General features: G+C 46.5%; 1 protein-coding gene across 18 annotated transcripts in view; it reads left to right on the plus strand.

Annotated features, from left to right (window-relative positions):
• The window catches only part of EIF4G3 (eukaryotic translation initiation factor 4 gamma 3), a 140,119-nt gene that overhangs the window by 43,279 nt on the left and 71,986 nt on the right, over window positions 1–24,854 (plus strand). For 6 of the 18 annotated variants that reach the window (XM_085079721.1, XM_085079727.1, XM_085079725.1 and 3 more), the window contains exons 3-5: window positions 5,392–5,535; window positions 22,517–22,612; window positions 23,907–24,020. In XM_085079721.1, coding sequence (XP_084935847.1) covers window positions 5,392–5,535; window positions 22,517–22,612; window positions 23,907–24,020 — 354 coding nt within the window. The remainder of the gene's footprint in view (window positions 1–5,391; window positions 5,536–22,516; window positions 22,613–23,906; window positions 24,021–24,854) is intronic. The other 12 variants (XM_085079728.1, XM_085079730.1, XM_085079729.1 and 9 more) reach the window with 5 other exon arrangements.

The following is a 24,854-nucleotide window of genomic DNA, read 5'->3' on the forward strand; positions in this document are numbered from 1 at the left end:
TGCAGTAAACAGTTGTTTTTTATTTGATGAATTTGATATAATTTGTCTAGATTTTACAAAAATCTCCTACTTGAAGGTGAGGGAGGGCACTGTGGAATCACAGAATCATGAAGGTTGGAAAAAACCTCCAAGATCCTCAAGTCCAACCTTCAAGTCCATCCTCGGCACCTGGGGGCTGCTTTTTCCCTTTGGTGTTTTATTCACTTGAACATCCTCTGTGGGATTCCACATGGATTATGGATCATCATTTCCAAAGATGTGTGTTTTTTCAGGGCATGGCTGGTTTGAGAAGAGGTCTGAGGTCTAAAACCACCACGTGGTGATTCTGAGCTGCCTCAGTGTTGTCCCTGTACATTGTGCATGGGGTGGGAGGAGAAATCATTGGAGATATGGACAACCCAGAGATGAACCCCCAATTTTCAGTTAGATAAAGATGAAAATAATTCAATTATCCTTTCCGTGCATTACCAGGACCTTGGTTGCACATTCCAGAGCTCTTTTTTTTCCACAGCCACAAAAACGGGAAGGGAAAATAATGTGGCTTCCACTATGAGCCCCAATAATAAAACTAAATTCAAGGAAAAAGTTTTCCTGTAGAGCAGAGGTAGGAGGTGAGGAAGAGGCCAAGGGGGATGAAGTTTGTCTGAGAACTTGGAGATGCTCAAAATTGACACCAAGACTTTGCTAGAATCTCTTTATAAAGGAAACCATACTCCTATTAAAACCAAACCTACCTAAATTCATCATAAATCATCTTTATTTATTTACTGTGATATCTGGGTGGGTTGTTGGTTTGGGGCTTTTTAAATAAATAAATCCAGCAGTAGAATTGTTTTAAAGCAAACCACAGTTGGAAATAATTATTTCAGTCAACTACTCTTGTAATAATTTCCCCTCATCAATAATGGAGAATGCTGTATTGTAGAGCTATGTTTGAACATAAAGATTTGGTGTTTGTCCTGTAAGCAGCTGTTTGCTTGGTGTTTCCTGACTCTCTACGCTGCAAGAAATGAGGGTGATTACTTGTGTGGCCTCTGTAAGATCTCAGACCTGTAGAGTTTAGAAGGGGCATAAGAATGACATTCTGTTTATGTTGTAAATAATTTCAAAGAAATATATTCAAGAGATTTTTTTAGGTAGAAGTTTTTTGGAGAGATGCCGATCTGTTAAAAAGGAAGGGAACTGCACAAAAAGTGTAAATCCCACCAGCCATTCCTGTCATGCACCCAGGGGAGTGGGGCTGATTTTATGGAAAATGAGATTATTGAGCAGAAGCAGATGTGCTCTTCAAACTGAGCACAAGGCACAACTCTGGAATTGGATAAGAAGAACAACAGTGTTCATGGACATCCAGTTTTTGCACAAATAACCATTTTTGGCAGGTTGTGGTGGAGGTTTGTAACTGCCTCAATAACATGTTGTGATTGGAAGTGCTGCAGCTTGGACCAGAACTACTCCAGGATAAACTTCCATAAGCTGAGGAGCAACCTGGTCTAGTGGAAGGTGTTCCTGCCCATGGAATGGGATGAGTTTAAGGTCTCTTCCAGCCCAAACTGTTCCATGATGCTGTAAATGACTTCTGGATGTGAACTGATCAGGAGTGAGCTGTGTCTGTGTGAGGAGAAGTCACTTGGTCAGGTGCAGCCCAGAGCAGGGACCCTGTGGCAGGGCTGGATCCAACACTGGTTGAAGTCATCAGTGTTAATTGCAGTCTCCCCATGTCCCTTTGCCGCAGGTACCACCTTCTGTCAGGGTGCCCAGCTCAGGCCAGCTGGGGGCAAAGAAGGTAATGGGGAAGTGAGGTGCTGAAGAACCCCCTTGTCCCAAATTTTCAAGGATGAAGGTTTGACTCCATCATTGACTCTTGGGGGTGTTTGGTTGTTTTCTGCCCCGAGGTTCCCACTGGTCCCCCCTGAGTATTTCATACCCAGCAGAAGTTCCGTGATTCGCCTTCATGTCCATTAAAGGGATCTTCCTGCAGTGAAGAGAATCCTGTAGAAAAGAGATTAGGGGGGATTAGCTGCTCCAGCCACCCTGTGCTTCAAGGAAGGATCTGGGTCAGGAGGCCGACATGGTCCCTGCTCGGCTGCTATGGAGGCTGTGGGATGTGCAGGAGGGAAGCTCAGTTCCTCATCCTCTTCCAGCCTAGAATAGTGGAATGATTTGGTTTGGAAGGACCTTAAAGCCCATCCAGTGCCACCCCTGCCATGGGCAGGGACACCTTCCACTATCCCAGGTTGCTCCAAGCCCTGTCCAACCTGGCCTTGGATACTTCCAGGGATCCAGGGACAGCCACAGCTTCTTAAGTACCTCAAATCAGGTACTTGGATGGGGGAAAGAGTAATCCCAAATTTGTGAAAGTTGCTGAACCCAGAGGATGTAAAAGGTCTCAGAAAGAAAAGCAAGAACTCCAGACTGAGTTTTTATTTCATATTTCATTATCTGCTTCCTTTAAAATAGAGGATTAAGGCTTCTGGAAAACTAAAATTAGCCTCTTGCTACTCAGGGAACATAGAAAGTGATGCCCTAGCAAATTAATATGTAATTTTGTGCATCCATTTTTAGGAGAACAATTTAATATATAGATTTAAGGAGGATATTTGCTTCCATAGTCATCTCGGACCATTTAAGAAACAGGAAACCACACCCTGGGCTCTGTGGGGGCAGACACATCAGGAGTGATGATCTTAAATAGTCTCTACCTCATTGCTTTGTTAAAAATTACTGAAAAAAACACACAATTTCAGCAAGTTTGTCTTCCTTTACCACCTGTTTACATGAAAGTCAGTATCTGATAATTCAGTTTATTTGTAAGTAGTTTGTTGTAGGAAGAGGAAGGTGTAGAAATACCAGTGTTGCTGTAGCTGCTGAGAAAAATTCTCTGTTCTTTTCCTTCTGCTGGAACAAATGCCAGTCCTTGATTTGGGTCCACTGAGCTAGACTTGGCTAACCTTAGGAAGTCCTGGAAGATCAGTGGTAGGCTCCTCTGAGACACTCTCCAAGTGTGCTGTTGCCTAACTATCAGGCTGGTGCAATTTTACAGTTGTTCTGCCTTCATTAGGCTTTCAAGCCAGTTTTAGTAGGCAGACCTGTGTCCATCATGTGTCTGCTGCTTGTCTGCTGCACTGCACAAGGTATCTCACACTCCATCATTCAAGCAGCTGCCCAGTTTTCCTCTCTTTTCAGCTTCCAGATTTCAGATCCAATCACAAGAGCATTCCTTGATGTCTTTCATTAACCTCCAAGTACAGTTATTTTCCCCAGGGCAGTGCTGGAATCACTATCCCTGGAAGTATTCAGTAGGTGTGGGGATGTGGCACTTGAAAATGGAGTTTAGGGGTGGACCTGGCAGTGCTGGGTTAATGGTTGGATTTGATGATCTTGGAGGGCTTTCCAGCCTTAGGGATTCTGGGATTCTATTCCATTTGAATGTTGTAATTTCCAAGGAGGACTGCTGGATGCTCACACTAACCTGGCATATTGGTAGTGTCCCTGTCCCCATTGTCAAAGCTCTATGTGGACTTGGGTGCTGTTGGCTCAGAGGATTTGGGATGGCTTCAGCCTTAGCTGGAGCAGTGTTTGCCCTGGTGAGAGCAAGGAGGTGAAAACCAGCAGTGTTTGAAGTCCCACAGCTATCACAAAATAACCTCTATTTTCCCCCAAGAAGTGACATCCGAGGAGAATCATGGTGAGGAGCACAGGCGCAATCCGCCACTGGGGCTGTTGATAGGAGTGATTTCCCTGTATTTTGGATTGCCTTTGCTTCCTCCCCCTCCCTGGCTGCATTATCTGATGTCCATCACGATCTATAGTCACTTCTGAGCAGCGAGTGCTGCACGACTGACATGACAACTCTCTCGGGGTTGACACGGGAGTCACAGAAGAGACTTTAATTTTCTCAGGGATGGGCTGTGGAAAGTTTATTGGAGCTCTCTGTAAGGCTGGCTCCAATTCAGCCGAGGCTGTGTGCGCACACCTGCCAAGAGAGATCAGCCCAAAAAAAGAGATGATTCATCCCTGGCGAAGGGAAGGATCCAGTTGGGGACAGAGGATGAGGTTCTGTGACTGACCCACCCTTTCCTCTGATGAGCACTCGGGGGCTGTAAATCTTCCCACAGTGAAGGCTCCTGGCCTGTTCCCAAGCCTGGAGCTGTTGCACGTTGTGATTTCTTGGGATTTCGGTGCTGGCGCAGCTGCTCTGGTGGCTTAGGGACTGTAATGACAGGCGTGGACACTCTGAGTGCAATAAAGTGACTTGGAAAAAAGCATTTAAGTGGTGAATTCCGTGACTTCTGCTCTCTTGGAGCTTGGAGCTAATGCTGCATTAAAGGAGCCAGGAATTTCCTTCTGCCTTCGTTACCCTGCTAAGGATATTTATGCACACGTTGGCCCGAGCAGTGCCAATGACCTGTGTGGGCTTTAGGTGCCTTTAGCTCAGACAGAGGAATATTAGATGGGATATTGGGAAGAAATCCTTCCCTGTGAGGGTGGGCAGGCCCTGGCCCAGGTTGCCCAGAGAAGCTGTGGCTGCCCCTGGATCCCTGGAAGTGTCCAAGGCCAGGCTGAACAGGTCTTGGAGCAACCTGGGACAGTGGAAGGTGTCCCTGTCCATGGCAGGGGTGGCACTGGATGAGCTTTAAGGTCCCTTCCAACCCAAACCACTCCATGGTTAAGTGGTGCTTTTCAGCAAACAAATAAAGGAGATAAGGTCAGTGAGAAGCAAGTGTTGAATTTCAGTACTCTGAGTTTTAACCCAATCTGCCAAAATTTTATTGTGTTGAACTGCTGTAGGTGTCACCCAATAGTTATGTGACTTTTTTCCTTTGACTCTCCTTTTTTTTATTGTAGGCACTCTATAAAACAAATTTAAAACACTTCCATCATGGAGATACTAAGTGGAGCAAATATTTTGGTGCCATGAAAACGTTTTCTAATATTTTACTTAGTATGTTTTGTTGAGTATTTTTTGTAGAAGCTGAGAAAGGAGATAAACATATGCAAGAATTGCTTTGCTATTTCATTCTTTGCTTGTGGCAAGCCCTGCAGATAGCATGGCCTCTCTGCAGTCCTTTCTTTTTCCTTTTTGGAAGGGAATATGGAAATTTCCCCCTTACTTTGTTGCTGATAATGTGTATCCCCTTGCAAAATCCCAATATTTTTTTATATGGCTTCTCATGGAAAGATCAGAAGGTCCCAAGCCTGAAGGCAAAGGGATCCCAGACATTTTCTGGTGCTCTGATTTTTTGATCCTTCCACGTTTTCCTGAATCACAGAAATAGTTAAATAACCTGTGCAGTGTTTCACTTAGACAAATATATATTATTTTATCTCTCTAGATATGAACAGCGGAGTCTCTGCAGACTGATTACTAATGTTATGTTTTACTAACAGTTTATCTCCACACAGGTAACACAAGTAGCAAGACAACCGGGTCCTCCTGCCCCATCCCCTTACACTGCACATGAAATAAATAAGGGACACCCAAATCTTGCTGCAACGCCACCGGGACATGCATCGTCCCCTGGGCTCTCACAGGTAAGACCTGGCGTTGGAGCAGAGCGTTCCCAGCCTCTCCCTTTTCCTCTTGTCCCATTCTCAGCTTCCCTGCTCAACCATTAATGGAGTTGTGTTGTCTGTGACCAGTATAGAAACGAAGTGAATAAAGGGTGGGGCTTGAACCTTGCAGTGATTTACAGACAGCACTTAGATTAGCACACCAATACTATAAATTAGTATTTATAAATTAAATGCAAGTTTATTAGACATTAGTTCCTTGTGGAGTCTGTAACAGAAACTAAAAGCAACTTGAAAAATTAGAGAAAATAATCATTGATGAGGAGGATGTGTTTTGTTGTTGGATCAGGCAGTTTGGGGCATGGCCTGACTTCCAGGTTAAACACCCTAAAAGTGTGCTCTGTCCTCTGTCAGGGATTTTCCATGGGGAGTTTTGCACAGGATGGTGCAGATTTGTATTTCTAAGAAATGGGTCAGGAAAATGAGTTGCACAAATGATTGCTCATAAAAGAGACAAGACAAAGGGCTGGTTACAGAAAAGTCCAGAACAAGAGATAAATGGGAGTTATAATAAGAATGGAGAAACAGAGTTTAGTGAGATATGTGGAATGAATTGGTCTCTTTGTAGCCTCTATGAGATAAATATTCTGCAGGACTGACTTAGAAGTGGAGAATCTTATCTGAGAAAGGAGGGGGCAAAAGAGGCAGGTAATAGGGCGAGAAAAAAAGGGAGATAAAAGATACTGAGCTGGGGAAAGTGGGATGTGTAAAGAATGAGGTGTGAGGTAGAGGAAAGGCTGATGTTCCCTTTGCTCCTGATTAATTTATACTTGTGTGCAGCGAGCAGGAGGGACTGAGCAGGTCTGTTAAGGAGAGTGGGTTTGTTCTGAGCAAGGGCAGCAGGATGAGAGGCCGGGGTGGGTTGGGAATGGGGAGGTGATGGGGAGAGTCTCAAGTGGGTCCAAGCTCCCCTGCCAGCCTCTGAAACATTAAACTGCAGCTGACCTTCCAGACCAGGAGATGCCTGGAAATAGGTCGTGGAAGGAACACTTCACCTGAATGATGCACATTTTAGATAAAACATGATGAGGAAAGTGGAAACTAGGAGTTGTGTTTGGTAATGTGCAGATGCTCATCCTCTGTGGAGTGGGAAATTAGAGGCTGAAGTATCTCCTGCAGGCATTTGTGGTGTTGGAGCTGTTCCTGGCACTCTTGCTGCAGGGTTGTTGGAAGTAAAGGCTCTGGATTGAGGACTGAGGCTCACAGAACAGGGAGGACACAGCAGGGTTGTAGAGCAAACCCTCAGATGCTGCCTGGCTTTTGTCATGGATCAAGACTTTCCTTCCTGGTAAACCTCTGCAACACCGGGAAGCTCCTCATGTGGCAGAGGAGAGGGGAAGAAGAGAGCATTCTGGGCAGCCTCTTTACATCTATTTTAATAAAGGGATTTCTTTTCTTCCCTTAATATTTTCCCATTGAGTCAGTGCATCCATAGAGAGTGGGCTCTGTGCCAAATCTCCAGCCAGCTGGAAAATGCTCCTTTCCTGTTCCTCTGGCTCCTGGAAGTGAGGGTCAGCCTGTGTCCCTGCTGTGCTGCTGGAGTGACCTCAGAGCCTCTGTGGCAACTGAGGGCCCTTGGGGGCTCTGGAGGGTGGTTGTGCTCCCACTGTGTGGAGCCAGCCCTGTGTGCTGAGGGACAGGGAGGAGCAGCAAGATCCAGGGTGGTGGGGCAGGTGAAGCTTCAGGCATTGTGGGCTTTTGGGGCCCAGGACTGGCATCTGTAGAGGTTTTCCCAGGTGATTCCTACCATGGTGGGATTCAGAGCAAAGCAGCACAAATGGTTCCTGTTCGTTCCCAGCTGGTGACAGCACTGCTGGGACTCACATCAGGAATTCTCTCCTTTGCAGGGGAACGTTGAGTGGTGATGCCAGGTTGGACAGGGCTTGGAGCAGCCTGGCTTGGTGCAAGGTGTCCTTGCCCATGGCAATAGCAGAGTTGGAACAAGCTGATCCAACCCAAACTGTTGTGGGATTCTGTGAAGAACCAAAATGGAAGTGCCTGCACTTGGGACACAGTAAGGCTTGAAAGGGGATCAAAGCCTTACAGAATAACCTGTCCCCAAGAAAAGTTTTCCATACCCCATAACTAACAGAGATTTGGGTAAATTTAAAGTGTAGATATTCTTCTGTGTATCTCACTTGGACTCCTGTCAGAAGTGGAGTTTCTGTGTTATGGTATGGTAAGAAATTCCCAAGCTAAGTGGAGATTTGGATGAAAGTTTAACCTGTTCATTGCATCTGTGACTTATGTCCCATGGGCTTTAAGGAACACCCTGGTGCTTGTGTTAAGAGTGAGGTGAGTGGAAGTTTCTTCTTTCCATATCTCTTGTAGTTTGTGAATTTCCATAGTGGTTTGTTTGCTTTGTTTTAGAAAGAGATGAGAGTAATTTTTGAGTAATTTTGTCTGAATCTTGGACACTTTAAATCCTTCTGTTTCCTTTTAGAGGTAGAGGGACCCAAGCTGACATGGGATTTGGATGAACATATTATTAATTCCTTTCACAGCACTGAACCACTTCACAAATAACTGTATTTTACCCACCCACGCTGCACTGATGATTGAACACTGAACAAAGGTTGTCTTTGCCTTTGTCCAGTCATGTCTAACGTAGCGAGGGGGTGTTAGTGTATAAAAGATAAGGACAAGACCACTTCATTTGAATTAGAGTCTGATTAAGGGTCATTGATTTCTCCATCAGACCCCTGAGTTAAAAACTACTCATAAAAGTGAATCTTTCTGAAGCAGGGATTGCTCTTGAGGCAGTAGCGAGTGAAAATACTGGTGGATGTTTTAGGCTTTGGATATCATTTGGTACTAAATGGAATTTGGGCAGGGACATAGTGTGTGTCACTGCTGGTGTGGGCAGATTGCTGTGAGTGCTGGGCTCAGCCTGGAGAGTCACTCCTTGCTGTTACCCACATGGGATGTCAGGATCTCCTCAAGCTTAAGGGTTTCTTGAAGTGGGGATCTCACAGAATCATGGAATGTTCTAAGCTGGAAGGAACCCACAGGATCATCCAGTCCAATCCCTGCCCTGCACAGGCACCCCAGCAGTTCCCACCCTGTGCCTCACAGCACTGTCCAAACACTCCTGGAACTCTGGCAGCCTTGGGGCCATGACCATTCCCTGAGGAGCCTGGGCAGTGCTCAGTCACCCTCTGGGGGAAGAACCTTTTCCTGATATCCAACCTAACCCTCCCTGGCACAGCTCCAGCCATTCCCTCAGTCCTGTCCCTGATCACAGAGCAGAGATCAGAGCTGTGCCTCAGAGGAGCTGCAGCCTCTGATGAGGTCTGCCCTCAGGCTCCTCTTCTCCAGGCTGAACGCACCGAGTACCCTCAGCTGCTCATGTGGCCTCTCCAGACCCTTCACCCTCACTCTTGGCAGCAGCCATGCTCCAAAGGAGAGCAAGAGTTAACAAACACTTTGGCCCCACAAGTGACCCCTCACTGTCCTGGCTGCCCCAGAGCTGCCTGTCCCAGCACATCTGGGGCTGGGAGATGAGGTAATATCTTGAATTCTAGTAAGTAATAAAAGAAATTGCTGTCCCTTATCAGAGCTCTGGGAGCTGGAGCAGTTCACTGTAAGTTCGTGTGTGATGAGATGACAGCATCATGCCCGAGTGGTCTGAAAGGGAGGGTTTGGGAACCAGAGATCCATACAACCAGGGGTTGGATGGGATATTTAACCTGAAAATAAGAGTCAGGTGCAAGTGTACGTTGTACCTTTGTTTGCTTTCCTTTAGCTTTGTTTAAATAGACAGAAACAGCTGGTGCTGTGGTTGGATGTCCCTTTGTCTTACTCCTTCACCTTTTCCATCTGACATGGCCAAAACAAGAGCACGGCTCTGTTCTGCTCCGTCCAAGGGCTTTCCTAACAGACATCTTCCAGCACTTTGCTGCCCTTCAGGATTGGTTTGTGCAGCATAATGAGGAGAGCTTGGCAGCAATGTGGAGCAGTCCCACACCCCCGTCTTTGCAGCAAGAGGCAGCATCTCTGCTTCCCAAATTCCAGGGCCTTGAAATCATAGTGCTGCTCTCAGGAATGTGCTGAACTCGGCGCAGGGGAATGCGCAGCACATGCTGCCGCAGTGATGTTATGGCCAGATGTGGCCCCATGTACATAAAATTTCATATTCCTGTTGGGTTTGGCATGTTTTTCCCTCATTCTGACAGGGAGAGGAGGGGCATGGCCCCACTGCCTCCTCTCCTGGCTGGAGGCTGCAGAAGGGGCTGGTTTGACACAATTCCCTTCCTCAGTGTGTAGAGGAAAGGAGAAGCCATTGGAAAAGGAGCAGAGAAGTTCCTCCTTGGATATGGCTCCCAAAACAGGTTATCCAGAGCTCAGGTAGGGCCTGGATTGACAGCTGGGCACCATCCTGTGATGGATGGGAGAATCGAGGCTGAGAGCATTCCCAGAGCTGAGAGCATTCCCAGAGCCCTTAACAGAGAGCAGCTGAGACACTGTAAATGTGTCCCATTCCAGCTGTGCCTTACACTGATGGGGCAGCCATGGTAGGATGGAATAATAGGAAAGCAGAGCACTTCCAGAGCAGCTGGGCTGGGAGCAGCAGGAAAAAGTTTCCCCTGTCTATGGTGTGAACAGAGGAGGGGAGGGCTCCTCCAGAGGCAGCATGCATAGCTTAGGGCAGCAGGAGAATAGAGTTTCATCCCCCTCATGACCTGGGAGTGCTTTGGATGATCCCAAGGAACAAGTGCAGTGGGTTCTGGCATGTGAGGGTAAATGGTTTGGAAAAAAACTCTTGGCTTTCTCTGCCTGAGCTTTAGAATTGTGGGCTCTGATGGGATGCTGAGGGATTCTCTTAGTCTAGGCCTGCAGTTTGGAAGCACCGAGCGACCACGCTTGGAACAAATTGTCAGGAATTTCCTCTGTAATCAGGGAAAGCTTCAGCTCTTGTTAAGAACATGCTGTGCACTGAGCAGATCAGCACTGCCTGCCCACGGCTGCCTCTTGGAATGGGCTGGAATGCTGGAGCACCCGGGGAGCAGAGGATTCCACAGCAGTGATGGGGACCTTCCTCTGGAGCTGTTGAGGTTATGGACATCCCCCATCTGCTCCTAAAAATGTCAAGATACACCCGAGTGAACAAAAGTGCAGAAGGGCTGAATTCTCTGGATCTTGGTGCATGGAGACCTTGACTTTTAGGTGGCTGATTTAAATCCAGAACAGATTGTACCAGCTGAAACTTGTTACCATCTGGTTCTGTGCCTGAAGTGAAGAGAGTTTTGTGGTCTCATTCTGGTCCTCAAAAATGTCACCATCGTTAAATTAGCGTTTGTAATAGCAGGGAGACATTCCTTAGTACCTTCAGGTCTGGGAATGTGTGCCAGGAAGCAAGTCTGCCTGCCATCTGTGGCATGTTTATTAGGCAATCCCCAAGCCCCCCTTTTATGATCTTGGAGCCTTTCTACAGGAGCTGGAATAATCCTGTTAGAACCATGATGTTTATTCAATGCTTCCATCTTCTGTAGCCCAATTTGAGATGCTTTTAATAAGGGGATGTTTATTAAGGGATTGGAACTGAAGGAGGGATGTAATTTAATTGTAACCTCACTCATTGGTACCCTGTGGTCAGTCAGGTGCCCTGGGATGTGGGGAGTGTTACTCTTTGCTCTCTCCTCGTGTTGGAAGCAGCTGCCTTTGGAGTGTGGTTGCTACATGTTAAACTCACCTTTCCTCAAGTTCTGGTGGTCAGGGACGGGACCCAGGGGATGGCTGGAGCTGTGCTGGGGGGTTTAGGTTGAATATCAGGAAAAGGTTCTTCCCCCAGAGGGTGCTGGGCACTGCCCAGGCTCCCCAGGGAATGGTCATGGCCTCAAGGCTGCCAGAGCTCCAGGAGTGTTTGGACAGTACTGTGAGGCACAGGGTGGGATTTTTGGGGTGTCTGTGCAGGGCCAGGGGTTGGTCTGGATGATCCTGTGGGCTCCTTCCAGCTCTGTGATTTCTCATTATTTGGGTCCATGTGTGCTTTGCTCAGAGGAAATAGTCTGCATAAAATCAGATGATAAACTTCCACTGTCCCTGGAGCACAAGGGGCTCCCGGTTTTATTGTCTCATTCAGATAAACCCCCTATCAATCATCTTCTGTGTTCGAGAGCATCCTTGTTGATCCCCTGATCTGAGCTGATCTCTAAGCTTTGCAGGGAACTCTTTTCCCCAGAGAACGTCTCTGTGTAGAAACCTCCTTGATTTGTGTAAGGTGCCATTATAGCCAATTCCCTGCTGGTTAAAACCATCTGGAATCCTGTAACTTGTGTGGTTGTCAGTCAGGATACTTACTGATGATGTACACACAGAATGAAAGATCAAACTCTCCTTGTGTAAGTGAAGTTGGTGCTGGACTAGCTGAGAGAAAATGTTGCCTGATTGTGCTGCTCCTCCAAGCAGCAGATTCCAGTTTCTTGGATTTTCTGTCCATTCCAGATAATGAGAATAAAGCAAATTTAAACAACTCAACTCCTGATAGTGTTTTGTGAACAAGAAACCTTCCTAAATAACCAAGGGTAATACGTAGTGATGGATTTTTTTCTGACCACTTGAGTTTGACTTCTTGGCCTTTCTCACTTCTCTCCTTGTGCTTCCTGCTGTACATCCATGTCAGGCTTCATCCCAGCATATTTCCAATGCATTTTGCTAATTCCAGGCTTGCAGGGATATGTGACTGCAGGTGGAGATTTAAAACTGTGAGTTATTTAATAGCTGATAAATCCAGAAGTGTAATCTTCTTTTGGCCTTTGTGTTCAAGACCTGCTGGAAGTGCAGCTGAACCCTCTGGTTTGTAATAGGATTAGGAGGTTTTTGATTGGGTTAATAATGCTGGGAATATTTCCTCCTAGAATGTACTTCATTATTTTTGATTCATTACTGTGCTTTTTACCTCATTAAGTTAAATCTGGTCAAATCTGGCTGGAAACATCAAACATTACTTGTATCTCTGTACCTTTGGGGTTTCAGGGTGCTTTTGTGTGGGGATGCTTGGCTTCATGGGTGTCTTCTAATTTGGGAGAGCATCTGGATGTAAGAGCTGCAGGAAGGGAGAGTTGGGAGAGTGGGGAAGGTGTAATGTACCTTCAAATGCTGATAATGCTGATTAACACTATTAATTTTAATTATTTAACCTTGGAAGCAGTTGGCTTTCATAAGGCTAAACATTAGGAAGGATGTATGAATTAGTTTTAGTATTTGTGCACTTAAGAAGGACTAGAAAGAGCCTTTAATTATTTTTTTTCTAACAAGGAAAGGAAAAAAAAGGAAAATCCATTACAATTTTATTATACATGTGCAAAGGAAAGATTACAGCACAGATACTGAGTCTATTTAGGACTAGGTCTGGCTTTAGACCCACCCCTCATCTGCCTCACAGAATCCTTTCATAGAATCCCAGAATGGTTTGGGTTGGAAAGGACCTTAAATCTCATGCAGTCCCACCCCCTGCCATGTTCAGGGATACCTTCCACTATCCCAGGTTGCTCTAAGCCCTGTCCAGCCAGGCCTTGGACACTTCTAGGGATAGTGCAACCTCAGCTTCTCTGGGCACCCTGTGCCAGGGCCTCCCCACCCTCACAGGAAAGGATTCCTCCCCAGTATCCCATCTAACCCTGTCCTGTGGCAGTGAGAAGCCATTCCCCCTTCTCCTGACACTCCAGGCCTTTGTAAAAAATTCCTGCTCTGAGAGGTGTGTTTAATCCTTCTCCAAGTGGTCTGGTTTGCCCAGTGGGGAGAGAAGTGTTTTTCTACGGCTGCTTGAGCTTTTCCTCTCAGGAGCAGCCGTGACCTGGCTCCAAGTGTTCCCTGGCCCTTCCAGCCTGGTGCAGGAGCAGGGATTTGGAATGGGAAAGCTCTCAGTGGGTGTCTTGGCCACACGGCACATCCTGGCTCTGTGTGCGAGCGGAAGCAGCTTTGTTTGGCGTGTGAGATTATTGGGAATCAAAAGCACTTTTAAACTTGCCAGTAGCTTGGGTTTGGGGGGAAATGAAACAGCATTTTTAATGCAAAAATCAAACTTTTCTGTAGCTGTTTAAAAATTCTGCAGATCCCTTTCTTCACGACTTTTCCATGTGCGCTTTCTGTTCTCACAGTCACGTGCTCTGGGCTTTATTTTGGTGCTTTTCAAACTTTGTCACTTGTTGAACCACGTTTTTATTCATAATATAAGAAGACAAAACAATACAAGGGAATTTGCCATTTTCTTACATTTAATAATTTCAATTCTGGATTCCTTCTGTAATAGTACCTTCTGTTCCATGCAATTTAATGGATGTTTTCTTGCATGCTCCAGAAAATACGCAGTTTTTAAACAAGCACCGTGTGTTCCATAAAGCACCAGAGTCAGCACAAAAGTCAGGGCTTTACACAGCCTGTGTTTTGTGACCACAGAGGGCATAAAATATCCCTGCAGGCAGAGAAAGCAGGGAGATGGAGCCCTGGAGTTACTGGAGTCCCCTGTTGGGTGTTGTGTCAGACTGGGAAACAGAGGAATAATCTCTGGAGCCATTTAACCTGCAGCAGGGTTATTCCACCACATTCCAGAGGTGAAGGTTTGAATCCATAAACAGCCTGGTTCTCCTGCCAGCTGCACTCTCACTGTGCTGCTTTCCATTGAACCAACAAAGATGACAGAGCCGTAATTCCACTCCCTATAGCCTGCAAGGGCTGTGCCCATGAACTTCACAGATCCCTCCTTATGGTGCCATTAGAAACCCATAAGTTATTCAGTTGTTTTAACTTGGTGCAAATTCAGACACTTTATATGTAGAGTATTTCTGGGCTTCAGTGTAATTTAGTAAAACCTGGATATTTTTTTGATTGCTGCCCTCAACTGAAACAGGTGAAGGTTGCAAGAGACCTGGGATCATCAGGTCCAAGTGCCTGCTCTGAGCTGGATCAGCTGGAGCAGGTAACTCCAGGCCACCTCCCCTTGGGTTCTGAGTATCTCCAAGGATGGAAACATCCTCAGAGAGATCAGATGACAAATTTGTGGAGCTTCTTGTTGGCTTTTGGGAGAAGATAGGAGGAAAGCTGCTAAGCTGCTGATGCTGTTTTGATGGGAAGTAGTGTCCTTGCTAGTTGGGGTTGTGTTCCTGAGCACAGGTATTTGTCCTCAAAGTCCAAGTTTTTGTTCAAATGGGAGGCAGTTTTATCAAACAAGTGAAAGACATTCTGTGAACTCAAGGGTGCCTCTGCAGAAAGTCACAGCTCTGCTTTCAGCAGTGGAGATGTTGGAATTTTTGCCCTCAGTGCACACATACAACTCTTATTTTTGAGTACCTTTATTATGGAAAATGCCAATTTATTTAATTGCATAATGGTCATTAGCTGACCACCCCAGGCTGTGAGCCAGGTGCTGCAGTCAGGGCAGGGCCTGGCAGTTCAGCCTCAGTGAGGAGCCAAGTGAAGCCATAGCAGTGGTTCCAGATGTTATGGAATGATTTCCTGTGATGTTATCCATGGCCTCGGGCATTTGTTAGCAGCAGATTCCACGCTGATGGATTTAAAAATGGCTTTGGAAGGGAGCAGCCACCAGCAGGACATCTGTCCACCCCCAGCTCAAAATCACACTGGTTTCTGTCTTTCAGTCTGGGTCCTCCACTGCAGTCTGGAGTTCAGTGTGGCTGAAGGGCTGGAGCCCTACTTGGGGAGGAGGATTCTTTCCTCCCCCCTGCTAGGTGTTCTGTTTGCCTTTGTGCCATCGTGAGGGATGGGTACACCCAGCAGAGCTGAGCAGAAGATGACTGAAACCTGGAATGGTTTGGGTTGGAGGGACCTTAAAGCTCATCCAGTGCCACCCCCTGCCAGGGCAGAACACCTTCCACTATCCCAGGCTGCTCCAAGCCCTGTCCAGCCTGGCCTTGGACACTTCAAGGGATGAAGCAGCCACAGCTTCTCTAGGCAACCTGTGCCAGGGCCTCCCCACCCTCCCAGACAGGAATTTCTTCCCAGTATCGCATCTAACCTTCCCTCTGGCAGTGGGAACAATTGCCCCTTGTTCTCTCCTGCCAGGCTCTGGTCTCCAGTCCCTCTCCAGCTATCCTGGAGCCCCTTTAGGCTCTGGAAAGGACTCTAAGGTCTCCCTGGAGCCTTCTCTTCTCCAGGTGAACGCCCTCAGGTCTCCCAGCCTGGCTCCAGAGCAGAGGAGCTCCAGCCCTTGGAGCAGCTCCATGGGTTCCTCAGGACTCAATCTCACAGGGCAAGAATGTGCATTATATGTCTGTATTGTCCTTGGCACAAACAGTCTTTGTCCAGGGAAGAGCAAACCATATTTCCTTCATCATCTTCCTTGGGGACAATCTCATTATCCATGTTGAAGTAGGAAAAGTGCCTGTAGGTCTGTGGATGTTACCTGGGACTCAGTTTCCCTGACTCAGTTTCGCTGCTTTGCCCACTCGGATGTGTGATGTGAGGTCATGTAAAGCCATAAAAAGGGTTGTTACAAATTTGGCTGGGCAGGTAATGACACAGGTGATGTATCCTAGACAAAGTACTGCAGAGGAAAAAGGGGAGAGAGAGGAGTAAGTAATTCCTCCTGGGTCAGGATATTTATGTCATTTTAAAGGCTGAGCTTAATCACAGAATCCCAGGCTGGTTTGGGTTGGGATGGACCTTAAAGCTCATCTTGTTCCACCCCCTGCTATGGGCAGGGACATCTTCCTCTGAAATGTTAATATTTACCAACATGAGAATTTCCTGAAGGCTGGGCTTATTTAGAATGAGGGAATAAACTAGTGTACTTGGGAGGAGAAGGACAATGAGGATGTCAGCTACTTCTTCTCTGCATCTTCTACTTGTCTGCAATTTGTTAAGTCCCTAAAATCAGGCAAGACACCTGGAGCTGAGTCCTGGCATTTTGAGGAAATAGCTTTAGAAAAAACCTACATATTTAAATAAACTCACTGAGCAGTCACAGTTCCTGTTTATTCTGTGCCTCCACCCAAATCCAAACCTCAGAGCTTCCCAGTAAATCCAATGTGCAGACATTTGGACCATGTCCCACCCTGGTTCCATCCCAGCCCCTCCATCAGGAGCAGAGTGTTTGCACTGGAATTGTGTTAAATTCTGTTTTTAAGTGGAAACTCATCATCTGCGCAACCTGTTTGGTGTCAGAGATGAGCTCTGGTCTTTAATCACTGATTTTAATGGGACTTTGAATATTCCAGGTATTATATACCAATATATGCAGGAAACCAGTGTTCCTCGGGGGCTGATGCACCCTGCAGGGGAGCAGCCCTGGCCTACAGAGGCAGCAGAGTAGAACTGCTGCGTATTTTTGTTTTACAGCAGTGCCCTGATGAGGACGAGCTGATTTCAGTGATTCTGGATAATTTGCAAATGAGCTGCTTAAAAAATGTGGCATCCCTGGTGTGATGGGTACCTAAACTCTGCATATTTGAACACTTAGCTGTGAAGGAGGACTCATGTTTAAGCAGAGGGATCTGAGAGTGTGTGTGATGATCGTTGAAATATCATTGTAATAATGAAAGGCAAACTGGGAGCATTTAGAGAGGAATTGTCCTTGTTTAGTGGTTTAATCATTGTTGTGCTATTTTTAAAGCTGGAATAATTCACAGGAGTAGTGGGAGAATATGCTTTATGCATGATTTGAGGGGGTGCTGTGTAAAAAAGGCTGAAATGAATAAATTTAATAATTCATGTTTCTCCATCATCTGTAATATTTGCAGATGAGCTGGATCTGTGTGTCACAGTTATTCTGGAGTTCTTCCTGCCAGCAGCTTCCAAGCCTGTTCTGCTGAGTGCAGAGCACACCAGGGAGGAAAAAAAGAGGTAGACTTGAATTATCTGGTTGCCAAGATAATGATAACATTCAAATGTGTCCAGAAAACATGCAGGAGTGAGTGATGCCCTGTTTGTGGTCAGATGCAGGAGGTACCTGAGGTGGTAGCTGATCCTAGGCATCTCCAAAGCTCAATGACATAGTTACAAAGTGGTTTATTTTCTCCCTTAATACTGGTTTTAGGCCAAAAGCTGCTCTACCCCGTGTTCAGTGATCTCTGCTGCAGCCCCTGGGAGCAGGAAGAGCAGGAGGAGTAAGGGAGTCAGGAAGAGCAGAACTTCCTTGTGCCTTTCCCTGGATGCTGCTGGTGTTCCTAAGGCAGCACCTGGATGGAAGATGAGCCTTTCATTAGCCATGTGTCTGTGGGAGGACATTCTGGGCTCTTCTGGGATGCTCTGGCTGAGACTGCCTTCTCTGCCTTCAATAACACAGCTTTTCATATCAGATTAAAAAACCAGAATCTGGCTGTAACATTCATTCTTTGGAAGTTTTGTGCATTTTTGCAGGAACAGGAGCAGCTGCCTGTGGGGAGGTGGGGAAAGCTGCTTCCCCCGGCACTGAGTTTGTGCTGATGCACCTTTCTCAAAATCCAGGCCATGCAGAAACCAAAGCTTGGGGGAAATCAAGGTGCTGGGTGTGAGTGAGGAGGGGCAGCCTGAGGAGCTGCTGTTCCAGCCTGTGCTGCCTGCGGGGAGTTCATTAGGGAGAAATGAAGATACAGGGTTTAAATTATAATCCTCTTACTTTCTCAGAGCTGAATGCCTAGAGATTTCCCTCATTGGAGGGTTGCAGTTGTTTGGGTTGCAGTGATTGAGTTGTCACAGTGATTGGATTTGGGGCTGCGGGAGGGCAGAGCCAGCCCAGCTCCACAAAGAAATGATGATTCAGAATTAAAAGCTACATCCTTGCTGTCACCATCACCCTGCACTTGTGAGGGGTTCTGCTGCTGCAGGGGATTTCTTCACCTGCATCTGTAGCCAAATTCCTGCTGTCCAGACCAGTGACCCAGGGGAAAACTTTGCAAAAGCAGCCTCAGGGGCTGGTGCATCAACACAGCCAGTCCCGTGCTCCCCTTGTGGTTTTTCTCAAGGAAAATCATTCAGCAGCTGGAAGGAAAACTGAGTCTTGTTGTTAAAAACAGTGATAAAGAAGAGACTCCCATGCAGCGCTCTCCCTCTCCTGTACTTTGCTCCAGGGGCAGTTGCCTTTGGTCTTAGGGGCTTGTGTGAGTAGGAATTTATAATCTAGGGTCAGGACCCTTACTATAAGGAACATTGACTGTGCCTCAGCCAGGGGGTTTGAATCAATATTTAGCATTTAACTGGGTCAGGGAATGGCTTGGGAACAGACCAGTGCAGGTTTTATGCAGAAATACCTGTACTGCAGGAGAAATGGGGGTGGGCTGGGGGTGTTGTGTTGTTTGGGGAAAGAGATGGATTTCATAACAGTTTTGTCCTGTTTCCAGCCAGTGCGTATTTTTGATATTTTATGTCTTGACATAAAGTAGTAACAAGATATTTTTGAAAATGTGTGTGGTGGCACTTTTGGTGAGTTTTCAGCTGGGTGTTCTCCATCATTAGCGCAGTGATACCTGAGATATAATGAGATATAAAACCACCTGGGCATGGGACTGTTGTTTTTATTCCCCTGCAGCACCATGTTGGTTTGTGGCAACACAGAAAAAGCCCTTTGGAGCTGCTGTGGGACACCCAAGGGCTGCCTGTGGCCCCAGCAAACCCCATGTTGTTCTAAAGTGTTTTGCTTTCTCTGTCACATTCCTCCCAAGAGATTTAAGCTCTGTGCTGATGTCCAGGGGGGCTGGAGCCGTGGCTGTGCTGGTGGGACTGGGAAGGGACTGGGAATCCAAAGGTTTCCTCACCAAGGTCACGGCGATAGCGATGGGAGCAGCAGCGAAGCTCCTGAGTCACGGTCATGTGCTGGAGCTGCAAGTCCAGTTCTCCTCCTCATGTGTAACTCCAGTAAATATAGACCCAGCAACCTCTTCCTGAGTCAGGAGAGGATTCGGGAATCAGCCACAGGGATTAACCCCTTCCTGGCCAACCCAGCCACAGAGCTCAGCCAGTGACACCTTTCTGCCTGGGGGTGGAAGAGTTTTGTTCCCAAAAAATTTTCCAGAGGCAGAGCTGGGTGACTCAGCTCTTTTGAGCCTGATGTGTGTACTTTGCCTGTTTATTCCCAGGACAGGCAGTCCCGAGGGAGTCATGTTACGCTGCAGGCTCAGTGTTTATTAACCAGCTCGGGGCCTGAGCTAAGAATAACTTTTTTCAGTTGTTTTGTTGATAGTGATTATTTTTCCTTGCTTAGCACATGCAGCAACCCGAGGTGGAAATAGCCCAGAGAAAGGGTTTTTCCCAGCAAGTTGTGGGAATACATAAACACTCAGCTATTATCACCTTCCTCCCCTGAACAGCCACAGCTGAAATATAAAATCAGGAAGGTGAGAGCTTTAAGTGAGGCAAATTGCTGTGTCTTAAAGTGGAGCAGCTCAGCAGTGCTCTGTCCTCTTCCAGCAGTTACTTGAACTTCAGGGATTCAATCCAGCCTTTAGATGCTTCAGAACCAACATTTGTCTGCGGAGCAGTACTTGCTTCCCTGCCTTCCCCTCTGTGGGGGTTTATTTAGGGGATTTTTGGAGCAATTCCTCACTGATCTCTTCATTCCATCCCTCTATCCTCAGCATTCCAAACCCGGTGCATGGAGCCCTGTGTGGCTGCACGTGACCACGTCACTTTCTGTACCCATTTAGCTGCTTGGCACAGAAAAAAGTCCTTTGACAGATGAATAGATGCAATGCTTTCATCAGCTGATGTGTCTGAAAAGCAGCAGAGTGCTGTGATTTATTCTGTTGGATCTTTGATAGTTTATTTAGGCTCCCACAGTCAATGTGAAGTTAATACCTGCAGAAATTTATAAACCACTTTTCCCTCCCTTTTCTTCCTCTTGTTATGGTCTTAACACAAATACCGGTTAAGGGAATGTTCCTCTGGTTGGAAACATGCAGAGCAGCAGCATTTATTGTTGTGCAATAGTTGTAAAACATGTTTATTTAGGTGATGTTTGTGGTCTTCAGAGGGATTTGTATTGCACTTGTTCCTTAGTTGTGACCTGACCTGGCACCCACGGGGGTTGTCTGTCCAAAACTGCCTTGGCTGATGACACCTTCATAGCAGAAACCCTTCAGTAGCCACTAGTTGAGCCTTTATATGCTTTTTTCTTTCTTTCTAACTTAATGCTGTGCTTACTCTGGTAGGGTTTAAATACTAAAGCAAGTTTAACCCTGGATTGTGTCACAGTGTCAGAAGCGACATGTCACCAGTAAAGCAGTGCCTTTGGCACTCTGTTCCAAATACCTGCTTTATAGTTTTGCAGCTAAAACTCAGAGGTTTTTTTAGGCTTAGTGATAGCTGTGCTGCCTTTCCCTCACATTTCCTTTGGCTTGAGTGATTAAAAGAAAACTGGGGCTGTTTTGGAGGTGGGCAGACTTTGGGGGCAGCATCTGACTTGCACTTTGGGAGTTAATGTGTGACTTGAGCTCTGCTCTGTCACATGCAGTTTAAGCCTGAAGAAAATGTTTTCCTGAGCTTGAAGATGGGGAGGAATAGTAGATACGTTCTTCTCTTGTTGCTGAGGTGCTGTGGGAGCAGCAGTTTGGGATGACAACTCATCCTCTGAGATGTGGAGCTAGAGGCATGAGGAGCCAGTGGTCAACTGGTGCATAATATTGGTATTATTGATGCAATAATATTGGTATTATTTATTTGTAATATTTCCCTACACAGTCACCTATCCTGTGTGCTCACTGCTGGATGGTGCTAGAGATAAAAGGGGGAATGGCTTTAAACTGAAAGAAAATAGCTTTAGGTTGGATATTAGGAGGAAATCCTTCCCTGTGAGGATGGGGAGGCCCTGACACAGGGTGCCCAGAGAAGCTGTGGCTGCTCCTGGATCCCTGGAAGTGTCCAAGGCCAGGTTGTACAGGGCTTGGAGCAACCTGGGGTAGTGGAAAAGTGGAAGGTGTCCTTGCCCAACCTCAGGGTTACATTGGATATTGGGAAAAATTCCTTCATTGAAAGGGTTGTCCAGCCCTGGCACAGGTTGCCCAGGGCAGTGGTGGAGTCCCCATCCCTGGAGGGGTTTAAAAGATGTGTAGCTGTGGCACTTGGGTATATTATTTAGTAGTGGCCTTGGCAGTGCTGGGGAGCAGTTGGACTTGAAGATCTTAGAGAGCTTTTCCAACATTAATAATTCCATGATTCTATGGTTCTTGAGAGCAAAGGCTGTTGCAGACTGGTGGCTGGTTTTTGTGCCATCACAATAATAAACTGTTTCAAAAAAATAATAATGTAAATTATAATGTTTTTGTTCAAAAAGAATAAGGAAAAAGGCGCTCTGAGAAGTTATTTCTAAATGTCTTGTTAAAATGCGTCATCGGCAGAGCTCCAGAGCTCCAGTTTATTGTTACTTTGGGCAAATAACACTTGGGGAGAGCATCTGGTGGGATAAATTGTTAAAGCCCATGGAAATGGGTTGGAAGTATGAAAAATTTGCAGAGTCTGTAGCCATGGCCTGCCTTCCATCTGGGATGATTTCAGGCCATTCTATTGCATTGCAAATGCTTTAATGCAGCAGCAGCTTCTGTTAAACACACTCAAGGTTGTTTCTTGCCGTTTGAATTTGGAGGATTTATTGGCATCATCTACAGTTCTGGCTTTCCTTGGAAGCAGCTTCAGAGGAGGTTTTTGGAAACAGGTGGCGAGGGCTTTGGACACACAGGGTTCTGGTGACACATCAGGCTCATGTGTCTCTTGGGTTGTTTTCTACTGCAGCGCTTGAGGAGCTCAGGTGATAAATAGTAGTAAACTCTGACTTACAAAATAGTAGTAAACTCTGACTAATAATGAGTAAGGCAGCTGTTACTTACTAGTAGTGAGCTACTGCTGCAAGAGGCAGTGTTGATAAATTGGTCCTTGACAGAGACAGTTTCTCCATTGCAATCTTTTCATCTTTATCTCCATGTCAGTCACTCCAGCTGATAACATGTTTAGTTCCTGTCTTTTGGGATGAATCACTGGATCCACTCACTTTTTATTTGCTTTTCTTGTTCCCTGGCAGGCTCCTTACCCCTCAGGACAGAATGCAGCTCCAACCACATTGGTGTACCCTCAAGCCCCTCAAACAATGAACACGCAGCCTCAGACTCGCTCGCCGGTAAGGAGCCCACGCTGGCCTCATCTCCTGTTCTTTCTTCCTCGTTTGTGTGTTTCTCTGTCTGTGTGTGTCTATAGCACATGGCTGGTTCTCTGGAAAGCCCATTTTGCTGGCTTGGAAGCACATCTGGAATGGCAAACTTTGATTGAGTTTTTCAGACACTATCCTGGTAGCATAATTTTCCTTCTAAAGTTGCTAAAGAAGCGATGGAGGGATTCTCATCTACCTTCAAATAACACCATTTATTTTTAGCCTAGTTGCTTTCAGGTTCCCTTCATTGTAGAGTTCAGATTCATTGCCAGAATCTTTCTCTTTTCTTCTTTTTTTTTTCTTCTTATTTTTTCTTTAAGGATGTGTTTTATGCAGGGCTAGACCAAAGATCAAACACAAGCAGTTCTCTGCAGCAGCGCTCAGTCTCCAGTGGCCTCTGGGCTTTGCTCCCAAATCAGTGCCACCGATCAGTTCTAACCCTGGAGGTGCTCACATGTAACCTAGAGCTTCTGTCTACTCAGATCTTTTTGTGCTGAGCCCCTTTTTCATCCAGCTTCAGGTCTGATCATCCTTCACAGTCAATTTTTTTGGGGTGGGTGTTTATTGTGATACCGCTCTGCTGTTGTAGGACTTTGGTTCCCCAAACCAGGCACTTTCTGGGGATTCTCTGCTCATAGCACAGCTCCACACGATGTTAGATGACCCTCCTAGGGCATCAGAGGCTTAGCCCAGCTTCTGGAGGCTTTGGTGGCTTCCCATCACTACATCTCAATGCTCCATCAGCCAAGGGAGCAGCAATCCTGTACCTCCTGCCCCCAACCTTCAGGTTGCCCATAACCCCCTCGTCCCTTCCCAGCACTCTTCTTTTTAGAGTAAGATGAATGCTTCTGGAGCAAACTGAAAGCCACTGCGACAGAGGAGTTAGTCCACAAAGCATGTGCAAATACATATATACACAGGGCAAGGATCCCTAAACGTGCAGCACCACTGAGGCACTTGCCCAGCTCTGGAGGTTTCCCCTCCAGGACATTCCAGGGTTTGTTCTGAGGCCCTTCCCTGTGCTGATGAGTGAGCCAGGTAACACAGATTTTGAAGTTCTGTGATGTGGATAGCTGCAAATTTGTCCTTAGTGCCCCATTCTGATCAGTAATGCAGGAAGGACACTGCTGATAAAACTCTTTCCTCAGTAAGTATAATCATCTTTCTCTTTTAATTGTTGCAAGGCACAACTAAGTTGGTATGGTTAGAACTGGAGCAAAAACCTGACTGAAGAGCTGCATCTCTAAACCAGTTTTTTTGACAGCCCAGCAGAACAGTGCCAATACATTGCACAGAAAACTGGAAGAGGAGGAAGGTTTTGGAACAGAGTCCGGTTTACAGGTCCCTGGCTGGAAGAGGCTGGATAAAATACTGCATTGTAAGCAATATAACAAACTGTACTCCTTCTTGCAGGCAATTGTGCCCATGGCACTGTTTTTATTTCTGCCTTCCTTTCTTTATTACATATATTTTTTTTACCACATCCTTTTTTGTTGGCTACAGAAATGCACTGGTTTTGCTTCTTTGCTGAAAGCACGAGCTGCCGTGGCAGCCTCTGCCAGGCGAGGTGATGCCACAGGGCCCAAAGCTGAATTACAGCTGGGGTGTCTGACCTGGGCTAGGACAGAGACCAGGGCTCCTTGGGCTTTGTCACTCAGCAGAGAGAGCATCTGCAGGAAATTCGGCCAGCAAATACCAAATTTTGTAAGGTTTTAGCCCCTTAACTGAGGAGAACCCGAGAAAGAATTTATCTGCACCTGTCAGCCTGTTTGTATTGTTCTGAGCTCTCCTGTGTGCAGGTTTTGCCATGTGCTCTGCTAGTGCCCATCTCCACCTCATGACTAAAAGCTGCTCCCACCCATCACATCTCATTCCACCTCCCACCCCAAAGCAAATGCAAGATTAGCCCAGGCCTGAGCTACTCCTGCATTTGGTTCTTGGTTTGATTTATTTATTTGTAAATTTTTTTTTTTTTTTTTTAACCATCCCTTTTGGTGGTGAGGGGAGGGTGAGGAGGGGACGAGGAGGGTGGTGGGGTGGCTCTGCCATCCCTGGGTTTCTGTTGTGCTCTGGCATGGCCAGCGTGGGCAGGCAGGACTGATCCAAGCCCTGCCTCGAGCCAGAGCTTCCTCCATCTCGTTCTGCATCCAAAGGCTGTTGGAATTGCAGAGCTCAGGCTTTTCTGTCTCTCCCAGGACAGCTGCCTTTGCAA

This window comes from Lichenostomus cassidix, chromosome 21 (assembly GCF_008360975.1).
Source record: "Lichenostomus cassidix isolate B80296 chromosome 21, HeHo_3.0, whole genome shotgun sequence".
In the NCBI taxonomy this organism is placed as follows: domain Eukaryota; kingdom Metazoa; phylum Chordata; class Aves; order Passeriformes; family Meliphagidae; genus Lichenostomus; species Lichenostomus cassidix.